At 49.9% G+C, this 24,351-nt stretch overlaps 1 protein-coding gene across 1 annotated transcript in view; it reads left to right on the plus strand.

Moving 5' to 3' along the window:
* Window positions 1–24,351, plus strand: part of LOC119454315 (uncharacterized) — a 276,608-nt gene that overhangs the window by 247,824 nt on the left and 4,433 nt on the right. Inside the window, exons 3-11 of the mRNA XM_037716305.2 lie at window positions 1,338–1,568; window positions 2,553–2,762; window positions 4,019–4,132; window positions 4,867–5,083; window positions 6,415–6,594; window positions 7,699–7,843; window positions 8,547–8,816; window positions 9,349–9,633; window positions 23,952–24,047. Of these exons, the coding sequence (XP_037572233.1) occupies window positions 1,338–1,568; window positions 2,553–2,762; window positions 4,019–4,132; window positions 4,867–5,083; window positions 6,415–6,594; window positions 7,699–7,843; window positions 8,547–8,816; window positions 9,349–9,633; window positions 23,952–24,047 (1,748 nt within the window). The remainder of the gene's footprint in view (window positions 1–1,337; window positions 1,569–2,552; window positions 2,763–4,018; window positions 4,133–4,866; window positions 5,084–6,414; window positions 6,595–7,698; window positions 7,844–8,546; window positions 8,817–9,348; window positions 9,634–23,951; window positions 24,048–24,351) is intronic.

A 24,351-nucleotide genomic window follows, 5' to 3' on the forward strand; every position in this document is an offset into this window, starting at 1 on the left:
TCGTAAATTTCGCATTTAGTACCCCAAGCGAGACATGTTTCGGCTGGCATGGCTACGAATTCGTTTCTTTTCAATAAGATACGCTACTCTGACGTTTGTTCCACCCTCTTCGATTATTTTTTTTCACTGTAATCTAGGAAGGAGATTGTTAATGAACCACCAGCTTTCTTGCGTCATCCACTCTCGTCGCGCAGCAGCATTCGTTTAATGAGCTGCTCCTTCCATGGGTCCCTTGATGCTGGTAGCTTTTGTCCTGCTTTACTTGTCCTTTCTAAAAAAAACTGCAGCGTTCCTGGAAGCAGCCACTGCAGACAGTGTAGCGTAAGCCTTAAAAGGAGAACGAAGAAATAACGTGAACCAAGGAAGGCAAAAAGCAGCGCGTTGAGAAACCTGTTGTTGCGCCGCTTGCGCCGCCTGGCCTTTCGCGAGCGGGGCCTCCCAACATTTGTTGAGTCGGGGATACGCCTCCGCCGACAGCGTCGTGCTTCCAGCGACGCCGCTCCGTTGTTAATTTAACGAGCATAACTGCTTCATAATGAATTCTGGCCGAGCAAGAAGGCGACAAAGGAGCACCGGTCGGGATTAAAATGCGCGGTCTTGATTCACCAGCGCGAGGAGCTCCGTAATTGCGCTTGAATGTTTAACGAGCCGGGCCGGGGTGCGCAGCACGCGCTGCCTGCGCCGCGCAACTCCACCCCGCAGAAGGCGCCGTTGCCCTTCGTCGGGCGCCTAAAGTTTTGCCAAACATATTTCATGCGCCAGGCGACAACACAGTACTCGTGCTCGCGACGTGCGTGTAGAGGAATTGCGCGTAAGATTATTTTGACTTGAAGCGAGTGAAAGCTCAGGAGCCTTGATTTTACAAGCAGGCGCGCAAGACTTTACTTTCGCGCGGGTTCTGTGGAAGTTCGTACCTCAGAACAACCCGTTAGCGGCCGTTCACGGGGACTGCATTGTGTTATATCGCACCTATCGTGTGCCATAAGTGCTGATTAACAGTGCTCAAATACGAGCGAGTAGCAGACGCGTTTTGTTTCTGTTCTTGTTTATTTTTATTTGATTTTCTCCTCACTGTTTGATCCCGCCTTTCATAACAGTAGGCGTTTACCGTGATGCGTAGGTTTGTTCTGATTTCTTCAATTGCAGTACATGCGCTCTCAGTTTCACAGTGCTTCTCTTCGGTTCAATTCCAATGCAAGCAGCGTTGTTTTGCTGTCGTTGTTTATTGAAGAAATGCATGCGGAGGTGGGAAGTGCCGTTCGCGCCCATAACCTTAGCCGCGCGCACCCTGCCGTGGACGCTGCTCTAGACACACAGCATTTCTCTGTTGCTCGCAGATTGCATCCACGTGCAGCTGTACCGCGACAGCAAGGAGCGCTGCAAGCAGGGTCCGACCAAGGCGTCGCTGTCGCTGGCGGGCTGTCTGGGCCTCGAGTCCGGATTCACGCTCGACAAAGAGAGCCACACAATGGCGCTCATCTGCCCCGACCTTGTGCTCTCGCTGGCCTTCGATTCCAGGGAGCTACTTATCCAGTGGCAAGTCAAGATACGCGCCAATGTTGCAGAAGGTAAGCGAAACCTGCTTCGCGGTCATTCGCGGCATGGCGTGCCACGCAGGACCAGTTGCTCGCTTTCTTGCTGTGTTTTTTATCTGTTTATACGTACACGCCGGAGATGTTCACATCATGGACAATTTCGCCAGCTTCATTTCCTTGAGGTACACAGTATACACATCAGTGTGCAAGTATAGGTGCGGCGATATGGCTTTCACGCTGCAGTTACTGAGTTGCCAGAATACCACTTTATTTGAACGTTACACTCGCCCCTTTGGGCGAACGGATTCACGTATACTACACGTTCACGTATACTACGCGTCTGACATGCACACTGCACAGCATAACTTGCATAAACAGCAATAACATTTTCATATAAACCACGCCTGATAAGTCTTTCCGAGATATTGTGCTCTAAAGAGCACCTTACGGCGCTTTTGGTGCTCTTGTTGACCGTGGTTCCATGGTTACGTCGAGAGACAGCAGGTTTCTGTACGGGGAACGTGATTTGCCACGTATTTTTTGCTTCGTTAGTGGTGGGATTTAAACAACTGTAGGAGGAGAGGTACGGTACCTTACTCTTATTGTGCGCACTAGACTGGCGCAATCTAGGCCGCTACGTGTTCTATACAGCAGACTATACATGTATAAACATGTTTGCGCAGCTTAGACGCTCTTTCTGCATTCCTCGTTCGACATAGCGGCTAACTGTTATGGTAATATTCCAATATATGTTTCTGTCTATTGATAACATAATCTAATCGATCTCTTCGTTTACACTTCCGTTAATTCCAATGTACAAATTAAGCTTAATTTGCTTATGTCTGTTACTTTTTCAACGAATCCCCACGGCGCGCCTCTCTCGTTATCCACATGATATGGGATGAAGCAAAAAATGAGTAGATGCATAAGGGAGTGTGGCTGTAGGGTAAGCACAGCTAGTTCGGCCTATTTGATTCCAAGACGCTGCCGTTGACGTTTTATCATTTCTCCACGCAGTGCAACAGTTTCTGGTGCAGATCTGGCACGCGCCGGGCCGCGCGAAGCTGGCGAGCGGCCCGGCGCGACTGCACTTACAAGACCACCTGTTCTGCATGACATCAGGAGTACCGCCTCGCCTGTTGGGAAGCTGGCCCCTGAAAGAACTGCGCCGCTTCGGACTGGTCGACGGAAAATTCTGCTTCGAGGGAGGTTCTAAATGCGGCAAGGGTGCGCTGGCCTTCCTTTCCTGCACCAAAGACTACGCATGATTTTCTCCTGTCAAAGTAGGCCGCTTGTTGACGAACACGTTGCTGTAATGTAAATCAAAAAAGCTAAATGGTGGAGACTGGTTCGGGCCCTACGTGAATAAGAAGTGCACGAAAGCAAGTTCACCTGTCGAAACGTTGGCACCGGTCTAAAGCAACATGCTCTAATACCTCATAAAATCGTCATAAATTACTGATAACCTAATCAAACATGAGTTATTCCCGTAGTCGTTACAGGTGGCTTTCTTAGCTTTTCTAATGAGTCAACAAAAGGCGCCTTCTCTAAGACAACCATTCCAGTGAGACCACGTGCTTTCACGGAATTAGAATGAAAAAAATTACACTATCTTCCGGTAGGGGAACCCTGAGTAGTATGCGAATCAGCCATGGGGTCGACTCAAGGTAGTTTTATCAGCTGTATGAACTTGGACATGCAACAGCACCAGCAACGCGCAGAACTGTTGTCGACGCCGTCGGCGTTTTGCCCGCGTTCGCACCGAACGCGCGCGGCGTTGGTGACTGTTGCCGGTGCCTCTGGGGCGCCTACCGTCGCGCCTCTAACCTAAGCTCCTTCGCATTATCGCGCGCAGAGCCGCAGGTGTTGCCATTCGTTGCGCAATCCGGAGAGGAGAGGAGCGTCGGAGAGGAGGAATGCCGAGAGGAGAGGAGATGAGACAAGGAGAGGAGCGGAGGGGGAGGAGGATGCGCATGAATGCCGGAGAGGAGATGAGATAAGGAGAGGACAGGAGGGGGAGGAGGATGCGCATGCACAGTAGGGGTGTGGACGCACGGCGGTTGGATGGATGGAGGGACGGAGGGAGTGACATAGCCCGAGCATAAGATGCTTCGAATCTAAAACAGCATTGCATTTCGTTATGCTATGTGCTGACGGGCTAGTTGTTTGGGCACAATTACGTATGTTATACAGTGCGTGCGAAGAATAAGTAACAACGTCCTGTGTCCTTGTCCTTCGTCCGTTGTTCGAACGCGCTATCTAACTTACGTAATCGTTGCATAACAGATCCTGAGTTTAAACCAAGTTACATTGTGGCATCATAGCAGTACTGGATGATGAGGGTACGAATAGCATGGTGACCACAAATCTGCAGTTCATGCTCGGGAGCTCCTTCCATTCACCTTACAGCCTTTATTTGCCACTGCCGTAGTGACTTACGAGCAGCGCCGGGACGTGTCGTGACTCGCTGATGTGTTGTGCAGGCGAAGGGCTGCATGTGCTCCACACCAACCAGGCTGAAGAACTGGCCGAGGCCTTCGAAGCGGCATCCCGGGGGAAGCTGTCCGCGCGCAGGAAGCTCCCCTGCAAGGCTTCAGGTCGGTCTGCTGTTCTTCGCTGCTGCTTCCGGCGACTTCCTGCCGGCGGCGGCGGCGACGCGGCAGCGTTTATTTCTGTTCTTTGCGACGGAGCTCATGACTTAGATGCAATGTCTGCGCAAGAGCAAGCATCAAATAACTTTCTGTTGTTTCTACGGCACGACGAGACTTAGAAAACGAGAACTACGAGGTACATACTTATCACAGGCCTCTGAAAGCAGGTTTACGCAAATTTTCCCCAATGTCTCGTTGTGATCCTCGCGACAAACAAACAAACAAATAAATTGTCTTACTTTTTGCATACGTTGCAAAGTAACTCGACCTTTTTTTCGAAAGACAAATCTATAGAGCATTGTGTCTGGAAGTGTAAATTATTATGTAATCTGCGATACTGGCCATCATGGGGGAAAAGCATTATTTGGCAGCCGACTGCCTCTCGAACGCCCGAAAACCATTTTTTTTTTTCTTTCTTTCTAAACTTACGATCTACGATCTCCAACGTGTGTCGTAACACTGGCAACCAAGGCCAATATAGAGAAAACTGCTAGTAGGTTTAAACACTATCTTGAAGCGTGTGAGCCCTCTTTCTGCTTTGCTTCCGCTTTCTGGACTCTTTCAAGCTGCGGCACAAGCTCAGTGCGAGCGCTCGTTTCGCGTTGCATCAGTGAAATTGATTTCTCTCCACTCGGCGTTTCCGAGCGGGGTATACTGAGCGAGCTGGTCTTGCCGTGCAGCCATGGAGACGCCGTCGCGGATGTCGCTGCAGCCTCGTTCGCGGGCCCAGGAGTCGAGCCAGTGCAGCAGCAGCGAGTCCCGCAGGCCGCTGCTCAGCTCGGGCTGCTCGGACGTGGGCTCCTGCGATGCCTGCTTCGAGATAGTGCGCTTCGCCGGCGACGCACCCACGCCCGATGACTTCTTCCGCTCGAGGACTTTCTGCAAGGTCCACTACAGGTGCGCTGCTCATTCGGGCACGCTTCCTTCCTCCTCTGTTGCGCTCGCGTTTAGTGTCCCGATTTTATTTTATTTCATTGCATTGCCGGCTGGCAGGAAGCTTTGATGCTAAGTTCCCTCTTCCCGAATTTGCTTATTTTGCAGAAGGGCAACGACCGAGTGATCTTGATAAATAAGTGGCCCTGATGCGCACTCAACAGGTAATCAGGGGCGTACGTATCTGCCTGGAACCGTTGCAAAAATGGCAGAAAACGCGTACAGGAGAGATTACTACTACTACTACTAATAATAATAACAATAACAATAATAATAATAATAATAATAATAATAATAATAATAATAATAATAATAATAATAATAATAATAATTGCCCGGTAGGGAGAAGGGCACTGCTACAAGTAATGTCATATATTAATTCATACACTAACATTTAAAAAACAACGAGATAGGTCAACAAAAGGGGGGGGGGGGGGGGGGAGAGTTTCATGTCAGTACCGCACGATCAATTTTAGAGTAAGCACACTTTGTTGTTGTTGTTGCTGCTGTTGTGTGTGCGTGTGCGCGTGTGCGTGTGTGTGTGCGTGTGCGTGTGTGTGCGCGTGTGCGTGTGTGTGCGCGTGTGTGTGCGCGCGTGTGCGCGTGTGTGCGTGCGTGTGCGCGTGCGCGCGTGCGCGCGTGCGCGTGTGTGTGCGTGTGCGTGCGTGTGCGCGTGCGAATACAGGGCATTTGTCTTTATTCCTTTCTGCATTTTATTATCTCTTGACTATTTAGTAGTTTAGCAAAATTCAGGTTGGTATAGAAACAACGTGCGTGGTTAATATGCGTGAAGTTTTGGCTACGCTCTTGATCCGCATTCAGGAAAAACATTTTTACGCTAGAACTGCTTGTAAAAGCAGGCGTCCGCCAATGGTGGCCGGCCAATTCATAAAATTATATTCTAGGGTTATGATACGATATGATTATGATATAATTATGAGGCACGCCGTATGGGGGGGGGGGGGGGGCGCCTCCAGATAAATTTTGACCACCTGGGTTTCTTTAACGTGCATCCAATGCATGGCACACGGGCGTTTTCGTATTTCGCCCCCATCGAAATGCGGCCACAGCGGTCAAGGTGGCCGGCCAATGGTAAGCGGCACATACGAACGCAAATCTTCGTGAATTCTATCCCTTGTACGTTCACGCATGTCGGCTTCCCGTAATTGCAAATATCTACGCACCATGCAAAAGTATATTACCTTGCACTGCAAACACGAGAGGGGAAAGGGAACCGAAGCTACTCAATATGCTGCACAAACGGAGAATTAATCGCTTGGCTGTGCGTACCGCAGGTGGCCTTCGTGCGTGTCACAGGGCGGCCCCGCACCCAGCGTGTCTTCCAGTGACGCTGAGAGCGCAGACACCGTGTCATTGACCATCAGCGACATTCAAGAACCCCTGGGTACGAAAGAGGCCTCTGACAACCAAGTCAGCAGCCCTCTGCCCGTCTCTGGCAGCGCACCAGCAGTATGGTAAGAAGTCATAATCGTGGCTAGCCGCGTTCTCCACCTTGACCCAAGTCCTGCGCGTTCCTTCAGGCCATTCCCACGGTCGACGGGCACCATCACGGTGAAAACTCGTGACTGTTAATATGCATACTTTATCGTTATTGCGCATGACAACACAAAGTAGGAGCGCTCGGAAAGCGTCTCGTACGCTTGTGGCCGCACACTTTGCTAGTTTGCCTCAACATCGTAGGTTCATAAGCGCAATAGGCGAGAGTTTGCACATTAACAGCACAATAGGTGCCCACAACTTTTATCTGCAGTTGTCTACAGCCCGCTGTAATATAATACATCTGCACGTTCGTGCGCTCCATGCATTGGTAACGTTTTTTTCACACTAAGGAACCGCTTATAACCTGTTTTATGGCAGCTTGTTTCCATTTGCAAAACTTTTCATCGAACGTGCATGTTGTTAGCACTTGATTCTTTCTGTTTCCGAGTACTGCGTTGCCTACAGTAACATATTCTAAGAAACACGCCGTCATATTGTCACAGCCTTATTTGTTCGCTCTGCCCGGGTTAACGCGATATGACCATGGTATTTCATAGATGTGGAAAATAAGCTAAATTTTGCCCTGGGAAATTGTGAAAGGCCACCTGCTATAATTCTGCAGGGTATAGCTGCATGTGTCATTTTGCTTTTGCCTGATATATCTGCGTTGATCCTGAAATCCTGCCTTCTCCTCGCCCTTTCCCTGCTTTGTCAATAATGCGTCCAAATCTTCACATCAGACGCGCGCGCTGTCATGTGTGCAAAACATAAAACACACCGTGTTGCTTGTTGCGATATATATATATATATATATATATATATATATATATATATATATGTACTGAGACCTGTGATTTTATTCGAGTCTGTTCAGGTGTGACGTCCTATTCTTTACTAGCTGTGAAATAATGGAAGTTTGACCGCTTAAACGGCTGCACCTATTCGGAAATCTTCGCCAAGAAAAAAAAAGGAAATAATCAAATTACAAAGCGCTCTAGACGTTAGCCGATAACCAAGTAACAAAGCACAATATCACATGTACTACATGTGAGACTCCATGAGCGTGCCTTTTCCTGCAGGACATACACCCACTGCGGAAAATGCGGGCGTCACTATTGCGCCCGTTGTAGCTTTCCCAGCCAGAGTGGCAGATCACCGGACGGCAGCCGATGGTTCGCTCCGCAGTGGACAGCGGACCTCAAGACGCACCAACAGCAGGCATGGGTACGCATTATAGTGGTCGTTCATGGAGGCCATGTGAATGTCGGTGCTGCATGATTCGTTTTATGATATCTTTTATTTTATGATAAAAAGTTTATGTTATCTTTTATTTTATGATATCGAAACGGATCGTATACGCTAGAACGGTTCCAAAGACCATGGCGCAAGCCAGTCAGGATAGCTGTCATAATGTTAGCCGAGGCGGCCCCGAAACGGCGTACAGTGTTTACAAAAGATAGGTTTCGTGCATTTTCTCCAGGCGCCGAAGTCAGGAAGCATTTCACAGGGCGTGATACGTGGATTCTTCACAAAGAATCCACGTTGTAAGCATCATGAGATCAAGCATGATAACACCAAACTTTTCTCAATGAGAATTAGTTACCTGCGGTAACCAGCGCGCCTTCGGTCCGAGTCGTGTTGATGGCAGGCAGATAAAATGAAAAAGAAATTTGTTGCTACCTCGCCTGCGCCGCCAAAACATTCCATGGCAAAATTAAACTTGAACAACGTATGACTTAATTTCGGTAAGGCAAGAAATTAAGTAAATCAGAAGGAACAAAGATTATAGTGGTTAGGTTTTAAAAAGAAAGGTGAATAGGAAATGGTGTTGAGGGATAAAATATAATTTTAGTAAAGGGAAAAACAAGAAAGATGAACGAGTAGTCAGTCAAGAAAAGCGTCGCGTAAACCCTGACTCCTCCGCCAGACGACCGGCGCAGGCGTGCACGGAAGGTCTCCAGGCATCACAGACTCCGGAAGCCGACCAGCCAGTGGTGTGGCGTCTCAAATGAGCGGCGGCCGCGGTGGCAAACCCTCAGACCGCGCCTCGCTCTGCTCCCAGAGCAGTGGCACCAGCAGTGCCAGTACCAGCGGCGCCAGCACTAGCTCGTCCGAGTACAACGTGCCGCGGAGCTTCCTGGAGTCTCTGTACGACCAGCCTCGAAGCATCATCCACACGGACGCCGAACTGTTCAGAGTAAGCTGGAACTTAATTTTTTTTTCTCGACAGCGGCCGGAAACTCTGCAGCGTTCTCGGTAATCCTAACGGGCTGTCTCGTCATATAGCGACTTCAGTCGCAGATTTGATACTGGACCCTACTTTGATGGGCGCGCAATGCAAAACTTCCCATGTCAATGTAATCCTGTGCATGGTAAAGAATCCAGGTGGTAATAATAAGTACACTATGGCTTCCGTCATGTCCCAAGTCCCTAACGCCGAACAAGTATACAACTATTTCAGTTTCCCAGTGGTCGCATCGACGTGATATGGTGTCGCTATCAGGAGTGAAGGGTTGCCGTAACGAGCAAGGTTTTCTAGTAAAACGAAATGCCCCTGTCTCACTTATTGACTGGGCTCAAACTATCCCGCTCACTGTCTCACATGCAGTGTAAGAAGTTATGAAGTCGATACGAGTTACAGCCTCATAAAGGTACCTGCTGGCAATGTTTCCGTGGTCCAGTGCCGTATGCCGGAAACATTCTTGATGCTTAGTTGACTTGTCTCGCAGAACTATCCGGGCGTCCGTCCGTCCTCCGGAGCGACGCCGTCTCCGGTGGTGGACTCCATGTTGCCGGGAGTCCATGGCTTCGGCGCGGCGGCTTGCATCTGCAGCGCCCGTGGCACACAGCCGTGTGCCGAAACCCCTCTGGCGCGCTCCGGTTCCAGTGACTCCCCGCTTGCGTCGCCCAAACGTTCTACGCCGCAGCCGAGGCCTCCCTGCACGTGCAACGTACGACTGCAGTACCCGAACTACGACGTCCCACGAGCAGCACTGGCTAATCTCTACCTGAAGGTAAGAATATAGTGTGCTTACTCGACAACCACACAGTTCGATCTTTGAAGTTTCGAAATTGCAGAATTCCCGGGCATACCTTTTTGCAGTATTTCTTTATCTGTGCGATATTGCCTCCAGTGCGAGCGTTTGTCGGTTGGAAGTGAGTTTTCGAAGCGAAACCCCGGACTCTAAAGTTGTAACATGCGATATGCTGCGCAGATGGTACAGTAACCATCTGCGCCATATGCTAATAGAAAAAAAAATGTGGTTGATCCCTCTTATATAGGAATCGGTATAGAACACGAAAGTGAAACGTGTCTTCACAGAAGTAGTGTAATGTTTATTGCACATTGATATATAATGTCTATTGGTGTTTTGTGGCTAAAGCGCCCTTAGGCGTTGATGCACCCACGCTGACGCCTGGTGGCACGTCTCCTCCATCACGACTACCAACGTCGATGACCATGAGCAACCGTCGTGCATATGGAAGCTGCACTACGCTGCACACGCTAGCACAACGCGAAAGACGAAGCACGTAACTGACACACTAATACAACGCGCAAGACAAAGCACGTAACTGAATCGTCACCGAGTCAAATCAGCGCGTACAGCGCGTCGTAATTGCAGCCTCCGCGATCAACTTCAGAAACATTTTCAGAGCTAATTGCGGAGGCCACGCTCCGCTGTGCTGAGTACGGTGAACGCCACCTAGGTGGCGTTGGTAGTGCTTCTTGATGCCAGCGTCCCTTCGAATGCTGGCATCGAGGCGACGTAGTGCTGAGACCACCGAAGCGTTCACTGTCGGTGCGCGTTAGTGTCATAATGCAGTACTTCTATTTTCTGCTCGTAGGCGGCGGCACCGCCCCGAGCAAGAGCGCGGGTACACGGAGGAGTGTTAGATATATAAGGCGCGTCTGTGTAGCTCTCTGCAAATGCGTTTGTGGCGCAATGGGTTAAACGCTCGGCGATCTATCGTCGCGGACCGAGAGGTCGTGGGTTCGATTTCCAAATTTTGCATGTTTGTGGAACTTTTTCTTCTGGTTTCTTTCTTTGTATTATGTTCTATGACGTATTTCCATGACGTATTTCCGTGACGGAAATACGTCATGGAAACGTCCGTGACGGAAATACGTCAGTGAAGTCTTGGTGGACCCCGGCATAAAACACTTTCGTGTTAAAATACTGATTAGCCCTATTTCTTTCTACGACATCGTCAAATGCTGTCAGCGGCAGTTCCAGCTTGATTTGAATGTTTGGAAATGGCATTAATGTTTTGTTATTCATTGTTATGCAACCATTGAACATCACAAAAGTGTGCAAATATCGTTTACACCACATTCTAATGTGACGCTTTATGTTGTCCCGTTCTCAATTTAACTCTACAATTCGACGTTTGGTATGTTCAAAGGTTTGCCTAGAGTATGCTTTATTATGGCCATTGGAGTCTGCACGGCGAAAGAGTATATCATGCCAGGCGTGGCCGTCTACTGGATGCCCCAAATTTCCGCCGCTTTAGACAAAGATTTTACTTCGTAAGTGATCTTTGCTATTCGCTGGTTGCCTTCGTTAATAATATGTGTTCTTCCTTCTTTCCTTCCTTCCAACACCACAATCGGGTGGTAAATGCCTTAATGAAAAATTCTAGAATAAGAACTTTATTTGTGAATACAGGGACAGGATGGTACCTATGGTATTTCTATGTGTCCTGTTATTTGCTTTGGTCACCAGTATCGTCGTTCAGCATTCGATCTGTCTCTCTCACTATCTCCCCGCTTGAGGCAAACACGTTCATTTTAACGCGATGTCGTTAAGGGCCCCGTGTCGCAGAAAATCTGGCGCCGGCGTAGGCATCGGCCTTCGCGGTGGAGAAATTCACCCCGAACCACCCCGACGATACAGGCCCTGGAGCCTCTAACGCCTGTGGAGCAAGGCGTTAGTATTGAATTTCTTAAAGTAAAATTTGTCAGAAAATTGTAAAGTACGACTTAACCACAACCTACATACATGATAGCGTCGGATTGTAATTGGAATGTACGAGAAAACATAATTCTGTTACGAGGAAACTCAAACACAAACCCCTTTTCCAGCATTTCTACCATAACAACAGCGGCGCGCTCGGGTATGTTACTTGCGAAAGCCCCATCCAGATGGCGCTTGCCTCCACGGCAGCGTAGGGAGCCTACATGCAACGCTGTTTTAGGGTGGTGTTAACACCAAAATTTCGACCACTATTTACCGCCAAATTTGGTGGGTATAGCCATTTTGGTCCCCAGTCTCGCTAGAAGTCGTGGCGCATTCTTGCTTTTTTTTTATGTCACGCTCTGATGTACCCATGCTTGCACGCGATCAATTACATTTCTTTAATTTAGTTTTGCACCAATGCGCAAATGAAACTTGCATGTATCTTTAATATACTATTTGGCGTTTCCTTTTATTTTAACACATCAAACTTATTTTCTATTGCATGTCGTTCAACACATATAAAGCAAGAATTTATAAGGCACGATGGCGTGCTTGTGGTACTATTATCTCACACCAAGAATGTGAACTGCATTAAGCATTGTCATTGCCTTCCACTTGTAATGGTGTTTTTCGAAGTTTGCTGTAATAAAGACTGTGCTTACTAGTAAGCCTGTTTAACTAAAACGTAGACGTGTCGTGTATTGCGCTCAGACACGCTATATGTCTCTGGCTGCTGAGGCCAAAGTTTATTAAAAGAAGTTAATTAGTTTCACATCACCAATGGTTGCGGGAAGCGTGGTCTGTCGGCTGGTCTTTCGCCATTTTGGTCCCCACATTTAACCCGCCAATTTAGCTGGCGGCGGCGAATACCCTTACAAAGGTGGTCACCACCCTAAAACAGCGTTGCATGTAGGCTCCCTATGGCAGCGTAAAACGGTTGCGGCGCGCAAAGGCGAAAGTGAAGAAAAAAAAGAAAGCTGCAGCTGCCGGGAAGCCTGACAAGCATTCAGGGATCTTTGAATACTAAAGCGTCCTCCAAATTTTGGACACGCGCGCCTTGGGGCAACAGCAAACAATTAATAAAATAATAAAAAAGGTCTTAGGGCCTTCACATTTTGATATAAAACAGCTTATATTGCCCCTGTAAAAATTTCTCCTCAGCAATGCATTTGTGTTTAAAAGTGAAGCCGAACTTTAAGGGGATCGGTGTAAGCTTGGTCTTTTTAAGTTGGCTTTCCCACGCTGTGGGTTGCAGTGAAGCCTACTTATAAAGAAATATGCGATGTGAACGGGGCCCGATAACGCTATCGCGTTCCACTCTTAAAGGCGAAGCTTAAGCGTCCTCCAATTTTTATTCTCCCTTACAGTCAGCCAAGCCACTGCGGAGCGCTACAAATGTGATTTACAAAAACACACGATCCGAAAAACCGCGTTTTTCGAAGACAACGGCGAGTTATTAAGTGATGTAAATCTGACAACAGCCGGCTATCCCACAGACAAATAAACACAAGGGGCTATGAAATATGAAAAGAAAAGAAGAGTAACTGTACATATAAACAAGGGTGGAATAAAAACAAAACCAAAAAATGAATCATTTTTTCGCTGAGTCATTGTAATTTTTGGTGAGTCATGGTGATGACTGACTTCTACCACCATCCTTTAGCGTTTCCTTCACTTAGTACCCTCATCCGAACCCATTTCAGTTGTTTTTTGTGTTAATCTTTCTTCGCTGAGTCATTGTCATTTTTGGTGAGTCATGCTCATGACTATGACCTCTACCATCATTCTTTAGGGCGCGTTCACACTGAGACATTCGGCGTCTGGAGCGGCGCGGAACCCAGTTCGGCAGCGGCAAGATCCGCCGGAATAGCGCTTTCCGCGCCGATCGGTCCTGGACCGATTTTTGCGGCAGCTGCCGCCGAATTCCCAGAAGTCAGAAATTCGAAAGATGGCGGCCAAGTCCGACGCGCTCGTCATGCCGCAGTCTTCACGGCTCGTCGCGACATCGGAAATGCTCATCGAATTGGTGCGTAACCACCCCATCCTTTTCGACAAGCGCCAAGTGAAGCTCAAGGACAACGTAACCTGACAAAGTGGCGTGACCCAGCTTCTCGCGCTCTTGCAGCGCAAGACGAACCCACTACCGCCGCTGGCGTCGTTTCTTCGGTGAATGCTTCTTCTACGCGTCGTGCATCGCCAGAACAATGCTTGCCAGCAGGCTTAGCGTCATCGTCGTTGCAAGCAGTGATGAAGAGGCGCAAAATAAAAAACATGCGAACTCTAGACGAGAGGAGATAACTGCGTAGTTTCGATGGAGTGTATAGAAAGGCGGAGTGGGTCCAGCGAACGCCTTAGCAAGCGCCGATGGAAGCGCCCATATAGGCTGAGGCGAGCTCACGGGCTGAGTAGCTGTCGTCTGCTCGACGCACCGTCATTGTTGGGTCGTTTGCGTCGTTTCCGTCGCGCTTTCTCCATTTTGTTGACTACATTTTGTTGACAAAATCACTGTATCCACCACCGAGTATCAAAACTAGATGCAGCAGAGTGAAACGCCTGTCAAAGCTCCATGCTGCTGCGGTAGGTTCTGCGACGCCACAAACGTCTGGCCGACATTCCGGCGGCGCGGTAGGCAAGCAGTATGAACGACGCGAATTTCGGCGGCAGTTGAATTCCGTTCGCTGTAGACGCCGGATTCCCCAGTGTGAACGTGCCCTTAGTGTTTCCTTCGCTTAGTACCCACGTCCGAACCCATTTCAGTGGTTTTTGAGTGTTAATCTTCTTTCGCTGCGTCATTATAATTTTAGGCGGCTGTTTTATGACCTACATGACACGCATGTCATGACATTCATGTCATGACCTATCATTTATGTTCGTCATATACTCTTGCCATACTATGCCAATTTCGGTACCTACCAAGTTAACGAAACGACCATGAGAGCACCAAGACGTAGGCAGCTTTTTCATGACCTAAATGATGGGCGTCATGACATTCATTAGGTAGGTAATAACATTCATGACTGATAGGTCGTGAAATTCATGTCATGACCTATCATTTATGTTCGTCATACACTCTTGTCATACTGTGCCAATTTTGGTACTTACCAAGTTAACGAAATTGGGTACCGGTCCGGGACAGTGGCCTTGGTAAACTCGGCAGTATTGCAGTTCCACTCAACGTGAAAGCTGGGGAAGTGCGAAGCAGTGATTCGCCGGTGTTACCCTTGTGTTTTCCTTGTGTTTGTCTTGTTTTATTCTGTGTTTATATTGTGTTTATCAATACATCATCCGTTTTGACACCTGTGCTAAGGCACAACTGGTGGGAAACCGCCCCGGGGCATATGGCGCCAAACCAACACGCACATGGAGCCAAAGCCTTTGCTGCGCGTGACCACGACGACATGAGATCACATTACAAGATTTTCACGATTTTCATGATATTCTGCTAATTAATGCGCTTAATGCTTCATTATTCCTATTTTTTACATTATTCTGAATCATGCCAGTTTATTTTGAACTGGTTTTGATCAATTCTGCACTTGTTTTGACCCTGTTTTTGGGCGTGACCACAGCATTACACGCCGACAGCCCGGGCCCCTGAAGTGCTTCGCACTTAAAAGGACCGAAGACGAGTACTTCACGCGTAGCGTCCCGCTTCGGGTTGAAAGCGAGCATCCATACACGACGCACATTAGGAGTTCGCGGCGAAGTGGTATGGCTGTTTGTCGTTCCGGAGGCTCCAGCTAGCGGCACATCTCAGCACTACGCTCCGGATCGATCAGCGGGATGTTTGAATTCCAGCAAGCCGCATTTCGCGGTTGCTTCGCGATACACAAATTACATTTATTCACGCATCAGAAAGCTTACCTGCCTAACTTATCTCACAGCTACTGGGGGTCTTACGGTCTAATTTTGCAGTCGTGCTCGCTCCATATATTCGTAGTGGGCCCGTTTGTTTAGCAGGCGGTTCATGGCCGCTAGGGTACATAAATTACCCCCCTATACTTTTGGCGCCCGAGACTGCCCTGCGCCGCTCAACCCCGCTGCACCAACACTACCTAGATTGGTTCAATAACATAATTCACGGGAGATGCGCGTTCGACGACTGGGTAGGGGCCTTCATACTTCGGGAGTAGTTTCGATGAGAGGTCAGGGGCGGTGAACGGGACAGAGAGCCACACAAGCGCGCCAGGAAGCAAGGTGACCGCGGAAGTGGAGTCGCCGCGAGTGCGCTTCTGGCGCTCTTGGTCGTTGGAAATAAAGGCACGTGTGAGGTCGCGGCATTCTTCAGCATGCCTTGCTGCGGCAGAAATAGGCGAGCCCTCGGATGCACCCGGCCGGTAAGGTAAAATTGTGTCGATGGTATGCGACGGATGCCGACCGTACAGTAAGAAAAAGGGCGAAAAGAAAGTGGTGCTCTGAGTAGCGGTGTTGTACGCGTAGGTGACGAAGGGCAGAATGGCGTCGCAGTTCGTGTGGTCGGAGGCGACTTACATTGGAAGCATGTCGCCGAGCGTGCGGTTGAAGCGTTCTGTGAGGCCATTGGTTTGGGGGTGGTACGCCGTAGTTGTGCGATGAATAACGTGGCACTCTTTAAGAATGGCTTCAACCACTTCCGACAGGAAGACACGTCCGCGATCACTGAGCAATTCCTGGGGTGGACCATGCCGCAGGTTGAATCGGCGAAGCAGGAATGAGGCAACATCGCGTGCTGTAGCTGCTGGGAGAGCGGCGGTTTCGGCGTATCGTGTGAGGTGATCTACTGCTACAATGGCCCAGCGGTTACCAGCCGACGTCAAGGGAAGTGGCCCATACAAATCAATTCCAACGCGCCCGAACGGCCGGGTAGGGCAGGGTAGAGGCTGCAGACCAGCTGGCGAGAGCTGGGGTGAAGATTTCCGGCGCTGGCAGTCGGGGCAGGAGCGAACGAACTGTTGAACGTACTTTTACATTCCTCGCCAGTAGTAGCGCTGTCGAAGGCGCTGGTAGGTTTTTGAAAACTCCCGAGTGTGCGCACTGTGGATCGGCGTGAAAGGATGCGCAGATTTCTGAGCGCGGACTGCGAGGAACTACTAACAACCACTGGCGGCCGTCTGCGGTGTAACTGCGTCGGTGAAACAGGTTGTCGCGAACCGCGAAATGGCGAGCCTGACCACGCAACGTGCGAGTGGTTGACTGTGGTGATGGGTCAGCAAGCAAGTCTATAATCGAGGCAATCCACGGGTCCTTGCGCTGCTCGGAAGCGATAGTCTCAAGGTCGATTGAAGAAACAGCGAGCTGGGATAGTGAGCAGCAGGTATTGTCGTCAGGCAAGGGAGAGCGTGATAGGGCGTCGGCGTCAGTATGTTGGCGTCCGTTGCGGAAGAGCACGCGTATATCGTAGTCCTACAGGCGAAGTGCCCAGCGGGCAAGACGACCTGAAGGTTCCTTCAACGATGACAGCCAACATAGTGCATGGTGGTCTGTGACGACATGAAATGGGCGGCCATACAAATAAGGCCGAAACTTAGTAAGAGCCCAGATGATCGCCAGACATTCTTTTTCCGTGACAGTGTAATTGGTCTCGGCTTTCGTAAGGGTGCGACTGGCATAGGCCACGACATATTCAGGAAAGCCAGGTTTGTGCAGCGCAAGGACAGCGCCGAGGCCAATACCGTTGGCATCTGTGTATACCTCTGTAGGGGCCGTCGGGTCGTAGTGGCGCAAAATTGGGGGAGTCGTCAGCAAACGACGGAGATGTGCAAACGCTTCCTCGCACTCTGACGACCACGAATGAAGGGGTCCGTTGCTTCCAAGGAGCTTCGTCAGAGATGATATGATGGCGGCGAAATTTCGAATGAAGCGTCGGAAGTAGGAACACAAACCTACGAAACTTCGCAGTTCTTTGATGAACGTAGGTTTAGGGAATTCGGCGACGGCACGAAGCTTGGCTGGATCGGGGAGGATTCTATCCTTGGAAAGGACGTAACCCATTATCGTCAGCTGCCGCGCTGCAAATCGGCACTTTAAATTTAGTTGTAGGCCGGCGTTTCTCAAACACGTCAAAACACGCCGGAGGCGTTGAAGGCACGTGGAGAAGTCCGGAGCAAAAACAACGACGTCATCAAGGTAGCACAAGCACGTGTGCCATTTCAAGCCGCGCAGAACGGTATCCATCATGCGCTCAGAAGTTGCTGGCGCATTACAAAGTCCAAACGGCATGGCGTTAAATTCGTATAAGCCGTCGGGCGCGACAAAGGCTGTCTTCGGTCAATCGTCATCTGCCATAGGTACTTGCTAATACCCTGAGCGCAGATCGAGATGAAAAAAATTCTGCTCCTTGTAGGCTGTCAATAGCGTCGTCGATTCGCGAAAGCGGGTAAACGTCCTTACGAGTGACCTTGTTGAGGCGCCGATAGTCCACACAGAACCGCACAGAACCGTCTTTCTTCGTAACAAGGACGACGGGAGATGCCCATGGACTTTGGGAAGGTCGGATCACTTCGCGGCGGAGCATATCGGCCACTTGTTCATTAATCACGCGACGTTCTGTAGCCGATACACGATATGGGCGTTGCCGCAATGGTGATTGGGAGCCAGTATTGATGTAGTGCGTAACAGTTGACGCCTGGCCCAGGAAAGGTTGCCCGACGTCGAAAGAACTTCGAAATTCTCGTAAGATGCAAAGAAGCTGTGATCGCTGGCCAGATGTAAGGTCATCGGCAATAGAAGAATTGAACACATCTATGGGAAATGGGTCAGCCGTAGAAATCGAGCCGAGCGTACTGTAACGGGCACAGTATGTGTCTTCGGGAATGTCCGTAATTTGTACGTCTTCGATAGCTTCGGCACTGCCCAGACATTCTCCTCGGAGTAGCAGCACAGGGTACGGGAACGGGTTACAAATAAATATAGCACTAGAGCCATGTGTGATGTTCACAGTCGCAAAAAGTAGCAGTAGACCTTTTCGAGTGGAAAAGCGGCCAGACGGAGAAAGTAGTGCGACGGCGTCGGAGAGGCTGCTGCAGTACATAGAGACAATCACTGACGAGTTGAGAGGAACGGTGGTGTCGTGTCTGACGAGCAGTTTGTTCGGAAGAGAAGCATTGACGGCGAGCGTCAAATCTGAGAGCGGCGACAGTTCTAGTTCGGCCCGTGCGCAATGAATGACGGAATTGTGGCGGGAGAGAAAATCCCAGCCGATGATAACGTCATGGGAGCACGACGAAATTACAATAAATTCGATGGCCTATACAACGTCCTCAATGACAACACGAGCTGTGCACGCTGCTATCGGGTGAATACGCTGTGCGCCGGCTGTGCGGAGGGACAGTCCAGTAAGGGGCGTCGTGACTTTCCGAATCAAGCGACAAAGTTTCGTGTATGGACCATAACTGATACGGCGGCTCCGGTGTCCACGAGTGCAGATGTGTGAACACCATCAACAAACACGTCTATCACATTCGTCATGCTACCCTGAGGACTTTCGCGTTTCGCCGGTGTCGTAGCCCTTGCCTCGTGAACTGCGACGATTAGTTTTCCTCTTCCTTACTGCAGGACGAGGCCGCATCGGTAATAGCGAGCGGCGGCGTGAAGAAGGTGAGCGGCGGGTATAGGGAGTTGGGCGGAACGTCAGTGATGATGCCGAAGGGGCGTCGTAATATGGTCGGGAAAAACCTATCATACGGCTTGGCGCTTATGTTGTAGCGCTAGGCGATTGCACGCGATTACAGTAGCGTGCGACGTGACCTGCGTAGCCGCACGCAAAACAGATAGGCCGGTTGTCAGATGTACGCCACAGATTCGCTGTGGTTGACCCCGTCCATGTAGGAGGACGCGTTGTGCAGGGCGGCTGGTGATATGGTTGCATGGCGGGCTGGGGTCGAGGCACAGTCAAAACGTCGGCGTAAGTGAGAGGCCCACCTTGAGGGAAAGGGTGGGGCCTAGCGACGACTTCCGCGTAGCTGAGTGGTGCAGCCGGAGGGATCTGTTGGGGCCTGGCGACGACTTCAGCGTAGCGGAGACGTGCGGCCGCCGGAACATGTTGATGGCGCTCAGGCAAAATCTCGTTGAGTTCGTGCGCGATAGCGCGGCGGAGCGGGGGCTCAAAACTTGACGTTGGCTCTTGTACCGGTGGCGGTTGTGTAAAGGCCATCAAGGAGAGCTGGCGTGCAATTTCCTCGCGCACAAAAGCCTTCATTTCTGCCATCAACGCTGACTTCTGCAAATAGCCGTCAAGCCAGCGAGGTGTTCGTCGCGCGATGTAGGGCGACGGGTCAATGACCGCTGCCGGCGTAGCTCCTCGTAACTTTGGCACAGTGTAATTATCTCTGCCACAGTGGGAGGATTTTTGGCAAGCCGCATGTTGAGGGCATCGTCGTGTATGCCTTTCTGAACATTCCTGATCTTATCAGACTCCGACATGGTCGCGTTGACTTTCTTGCATAAGTCCAGGATGTCTTCGATGTAAATTGTGAAGGATTCACGTACTTGCTGAGCTCGATCCCGCAAACGCTGTTCGGCGCGTAGCTTACGAACAGCAGGGCGACCAAAAACATCAACAAAAGACGTCTTGAAGTCTGACCACGTCGGAAAAACCGTTTCATGGTTGTTGTACCATAGGCTGGCCACACCCGCGAGGTAGAAGAGCACGTTGCTGAGCTTAGCTGCTTCGTCCCATTTATTGTGGGCGCTTACCCGCTCGTAGGTCGTAAGCCAATCCTCAACTTCGGTGTCATCCGCGCCTGTGAAGAAAGCAGGGTCCCTGTGGCGAGGCACACCAGAGCACGGTGCCGGTGCAGGGGGAGGCACTTGCTGGGAGGCTTCGTCAGGCCGACGGTACGGTGCGGGATCGAAGTTCCAGGTTGCAGGTTTTGAGGGCGCAGCATCTCCACCAATTGTAAAGGGTTTATTAGAGTTCGGAGCAGCGCAGCGGCGACAGTCAAAACGAGACACGGCTTTCAAGCACGAGCGCCGTTGCCGGGCAAAAGCACTGGACCCACTAGCGTATGGACCCACTAAAGCTGGACCCACTAGCGTCTCTCTACGCTACAAGAATGATTATCTAGATGAAAATGTCAAGAAACAGTGAAAAAAGGGAGTTGCAAGATATGTATCTGTATTCTTCCCTCAAGAGCAGACGTTTTAGGTTGGCTACGTAGTCTAACTGATTAACTAACACAGTGGAACTCAAACGAATTCGCAAATTTGCGTCCGCATTCCCTCGAGTCCTGCGTATCTCCGACTACCTGCAGGCCTGATACGGCAGGAATCCATGCTCATGTGTCATCTATGGCTCTATATGAAAATCGCCCGCAGGCTTCTGCTACCGTCTTTATTGCAAAACTAGCAATTAATTGTGGGGCTGTTGTAGTCTACCAGGTACTGTTAATAAAAATATCTACCTTTTTTGTGTGTGTTTCAGTATTCATATTTTATATTCGATATTATTAATCGCCCAGATTGGCTCAACCAATCTATGTTCAAAATGATTGAAATGGAGTAGCAGGAAGCAAAAGTTTCCGACCTAATTCCTACACCTCTTCCAGCATTTAGTCCTACCCACTTTGTTAGGATTCTTACTAGTATCTACACACTGTCTGCTCGGTTCCTTGCAAAGTTTCACTTCGATAGCCATTCTCCTCTGCCTGTGGCGATCGCTGAAATTCGCCCACAGACGAGACGCAGCAGTACCGAAGGTCTGAGGACGCAAACTATAGCGTGGATGAGTTCTTATATGGGGCTGGATATGGGGCTCCCGTATCATATACAAAAACAATACTTAAAGAGGCCCTGCAATGCCTTTTACGAAGGGTGTTGAATGTGTATTATATTAAAAGGCTTCTTCACGCGAACCATTTCTAGCAACAAGTTTTTGAGTGCGCCTTGTATTAACGGCGTTATCGGCTATCAAATTCTGCCGCCGCCACACCATTGCGGCATTCCCTCCTTTTTCATTGTTCCTGCGGCTGTGCGCCACGCCCACGTGGAACAATGAACTTTATTTCGCATCGCATGGTGCGTGGAGCACGACCACCATACTCCGCTTATCGTCGTGCCGAACTTTTGTATCGGCTTGACCTCGAGATCGTTCGGCGCGACCCTCAATAAAGTAACACTCCGCAATGCCGCCCATCACGGAAGTCGATTAGTACAGCAATATCGTTCTCTGCCTACAGATGACAACACCAGTTCTCCCGCTTCCCCCCCCCCCCCCCCGCTCCTTCCCCACCGCCCCTTTCCGCAATGCCTTGTTGTGCCGCTGAAAATGAAATCCGCTTGGTAGCCATTGTGTTTACTCTTGCGTAAGAGTAACTAGAAGAAGAGTTTGAGTAGGGCGCTGCACAAACCATGTACCAACTCCTAGAGAGAGAGAGAGAGAAAGCATTTATTTAGACCATCGAGGTCGTTGATCTTGAGGACAAGTGGGTGGTGTCCTCATTCCAGGACTCCACTGGCCATGGCTGCTCGACGTACTTGCTGGACGAGAGCTTCTTGTCCCACCAGGGTATCGCCGGTCAGCTGTACCTCCCACCGCTCAAATGACGTGTTAGGCGTCTTTAAATGTTGAGGTTTGCCCCCGCACCCCCACGAGATGTGAAATAGTGTAGGGCGTGTGTCGCCGCACCAGGGGCAGATGCTGCGATATGTTTGTGGGTATATTTTGCTGTATCTGTGTAGGTTTGGTAATGTGTTTGGATAAGTCTCAGGGCTATTGCCTCTTCAGTGCTGAGCTTTTTGTGAGGGGGAGGATAAATCCTGCGGTTGGGTCGCTGGATCTCGAGTCGGTCGCAGTAATTTGGTGGCAGGGGCACGAAGGTAAAGGGTGGGGATTGATGAGACGATTGGGTTTGCCCCGCTCGGTTGATTAGCGCTCGAGCTAAGGCCCTTTCGTTCCCCTACAGTCCGGCGTGGCCCGGCGTCCACGTGATTTGATGGGATTCTTGCAGCCTCGGGCCTAGAATCTGAGCCGCCAGCACCGGCGTTCGGCCGTTGGTAAAGTTACGGCAGGCCTATTGCGAGTCGGTAACGACATGAACTTCCCTGCCCACCCTGTCATGTTGCTTTATTACTAGCGCCGCGGCTATGGTCTCAGCCGCAGCTGGGGTATCTGCTCTGACGGAGGCCGCGAGGGTCAAGGAGTTTGCTCTCCCGTTCACGGCGGCTACCGTGAAGAGGCCCCCTGCAGGGTACGCCGCCGCGTCCACGTACGTTACGTACGGGTCACCCTTGAATTGTCGGCGCTGTCTGTCGACCCGCGCCTTGCGTCGTCCTTCGTGGAGTTCATGACTCATGTGCTTCGGTATGGGGTTCGCCTTGATCTTGCTTCTGACCTCGGGCGGGAGTGATCGTTGCCCATCGAGGGCACGAAGCTCCGTTGCCGTTCCGGTCCGATGGAGGATGGCTCTGCCCGCCGCCGTGTTCTGTAGTCTGGCTTTTTTTTTTTTTTTTTGAAGCCATAACGGCGTCCGACAGCTCAGCGAAGGTGTTGTGGATCCCGAGAGCCGCTAACTTCTCGTTTGAGGTGGTAACAGGGAGACCCAGAGCCGTTTTGTACGCGCCTCTGATGATGGCATCGACTTGTTCTTGGTCGCGTTTGTTTAGCGAGTCGTAGTGATACGGCATGCTATACGTTTCTCTGCTGATAACCAGAGCCTGGACGAGGCGGAGCGCGTTCTCTTCTCGCATGCCCTTTGCGGCTTCTTGTTATTCGTTTGATAATCCGCGAGACCTGGTTGGTGGTGGACCTTGGGGTTTGGATGGTGTGGGAGGCTTTCAAGTTGCTCTGGATCCAAAAATCCAGAATCCTTGTCTTTTTGCTTTCCGTGATCTTGTTGTCCCCTAGATAGAGTTCGATAGTGCCGGGTGACTTGTAGATTACTCCTCCGTGCACCCGGATCACCTCAGACTTCTCGGGCGCGCAACGCCTAAACAAGCTAGCCGGCTCATAAGTTCGTGACAGCCTCAGTGATTGCGCAATTCAGTTACTATGTACAAAAAGTGTTACAGGGTGCCCTTGACAGCTGGCACCGTAAGCGTGTTATGGTGATGGTGAATACATGACCACCACCGTAACGACTATTGTAAATCGCGCAAGGAAAGGTATCTCTTTGAAAGAAGGCACTTCGATAACAGATGCTAAATGAACCTTTCAGGAAGCCGTGATGAATACAATGGAGAAGAGGCTAGATTGGTAATTTGAATGAAACGCGACTCAGCACACAGAGGAATAATCATAGCAATGGAGGTACGACAACTCCGTTAATGACCATACCAATCGTCATTCAGTTGTGCAAAATTATTAAGGCTTTTGCCAGTCACAGCATAGTGTGGAGGGCACAGATCTGCCAAGCATTTCCGATTTAAATGGCTGAATTTTTTTGTTGTCTACTTTTCAGGAACAGTCGAAAAATGTCGCCGACATCACTCCTGACCTACCGTCAAACGACACCATCGACTCCGCGATGCACTACGACGTCCCCAAGAAATATAAGGTAATGTACTGTTGATTATAGCTCCAGATTGTCATCAGAGTGGGTGTATATATAGGTGTTATGCCCAACTAATCAACGTGATATTGTTACCTTTACTACCTATCACGTGGTTCCTTTCTTTTTATACATGCATATCCTTGAAGGAAGAGGAGTAACCGCTACTCACGCGCTACGCATGTAAAAAAAAAGTTAGATGTGATCCAAACAGTCTTTTTGAAAATAGATATGCAATATAACACGCACACTGCTAGTGTACAGACTGGGGAACCCTAGAGCATAAGAAAACCAGAACTTTATTGTTACG

The sequence above is a fragment of the Dermacentor silvarum genome, chromosome 1 (assembly GCF_013339745.2).
Source record: "Dermacentor silvarum isolate Dsil-2018 chromosome 1, BIME_Dsil_1.4, whole genome shotgun sequence".
NCBI lineage: Eukaryota > Metazoa > Arthropoda > Arachnida > Ixodida > Ixodidae > Dermacentor > Dermacentor silvarum.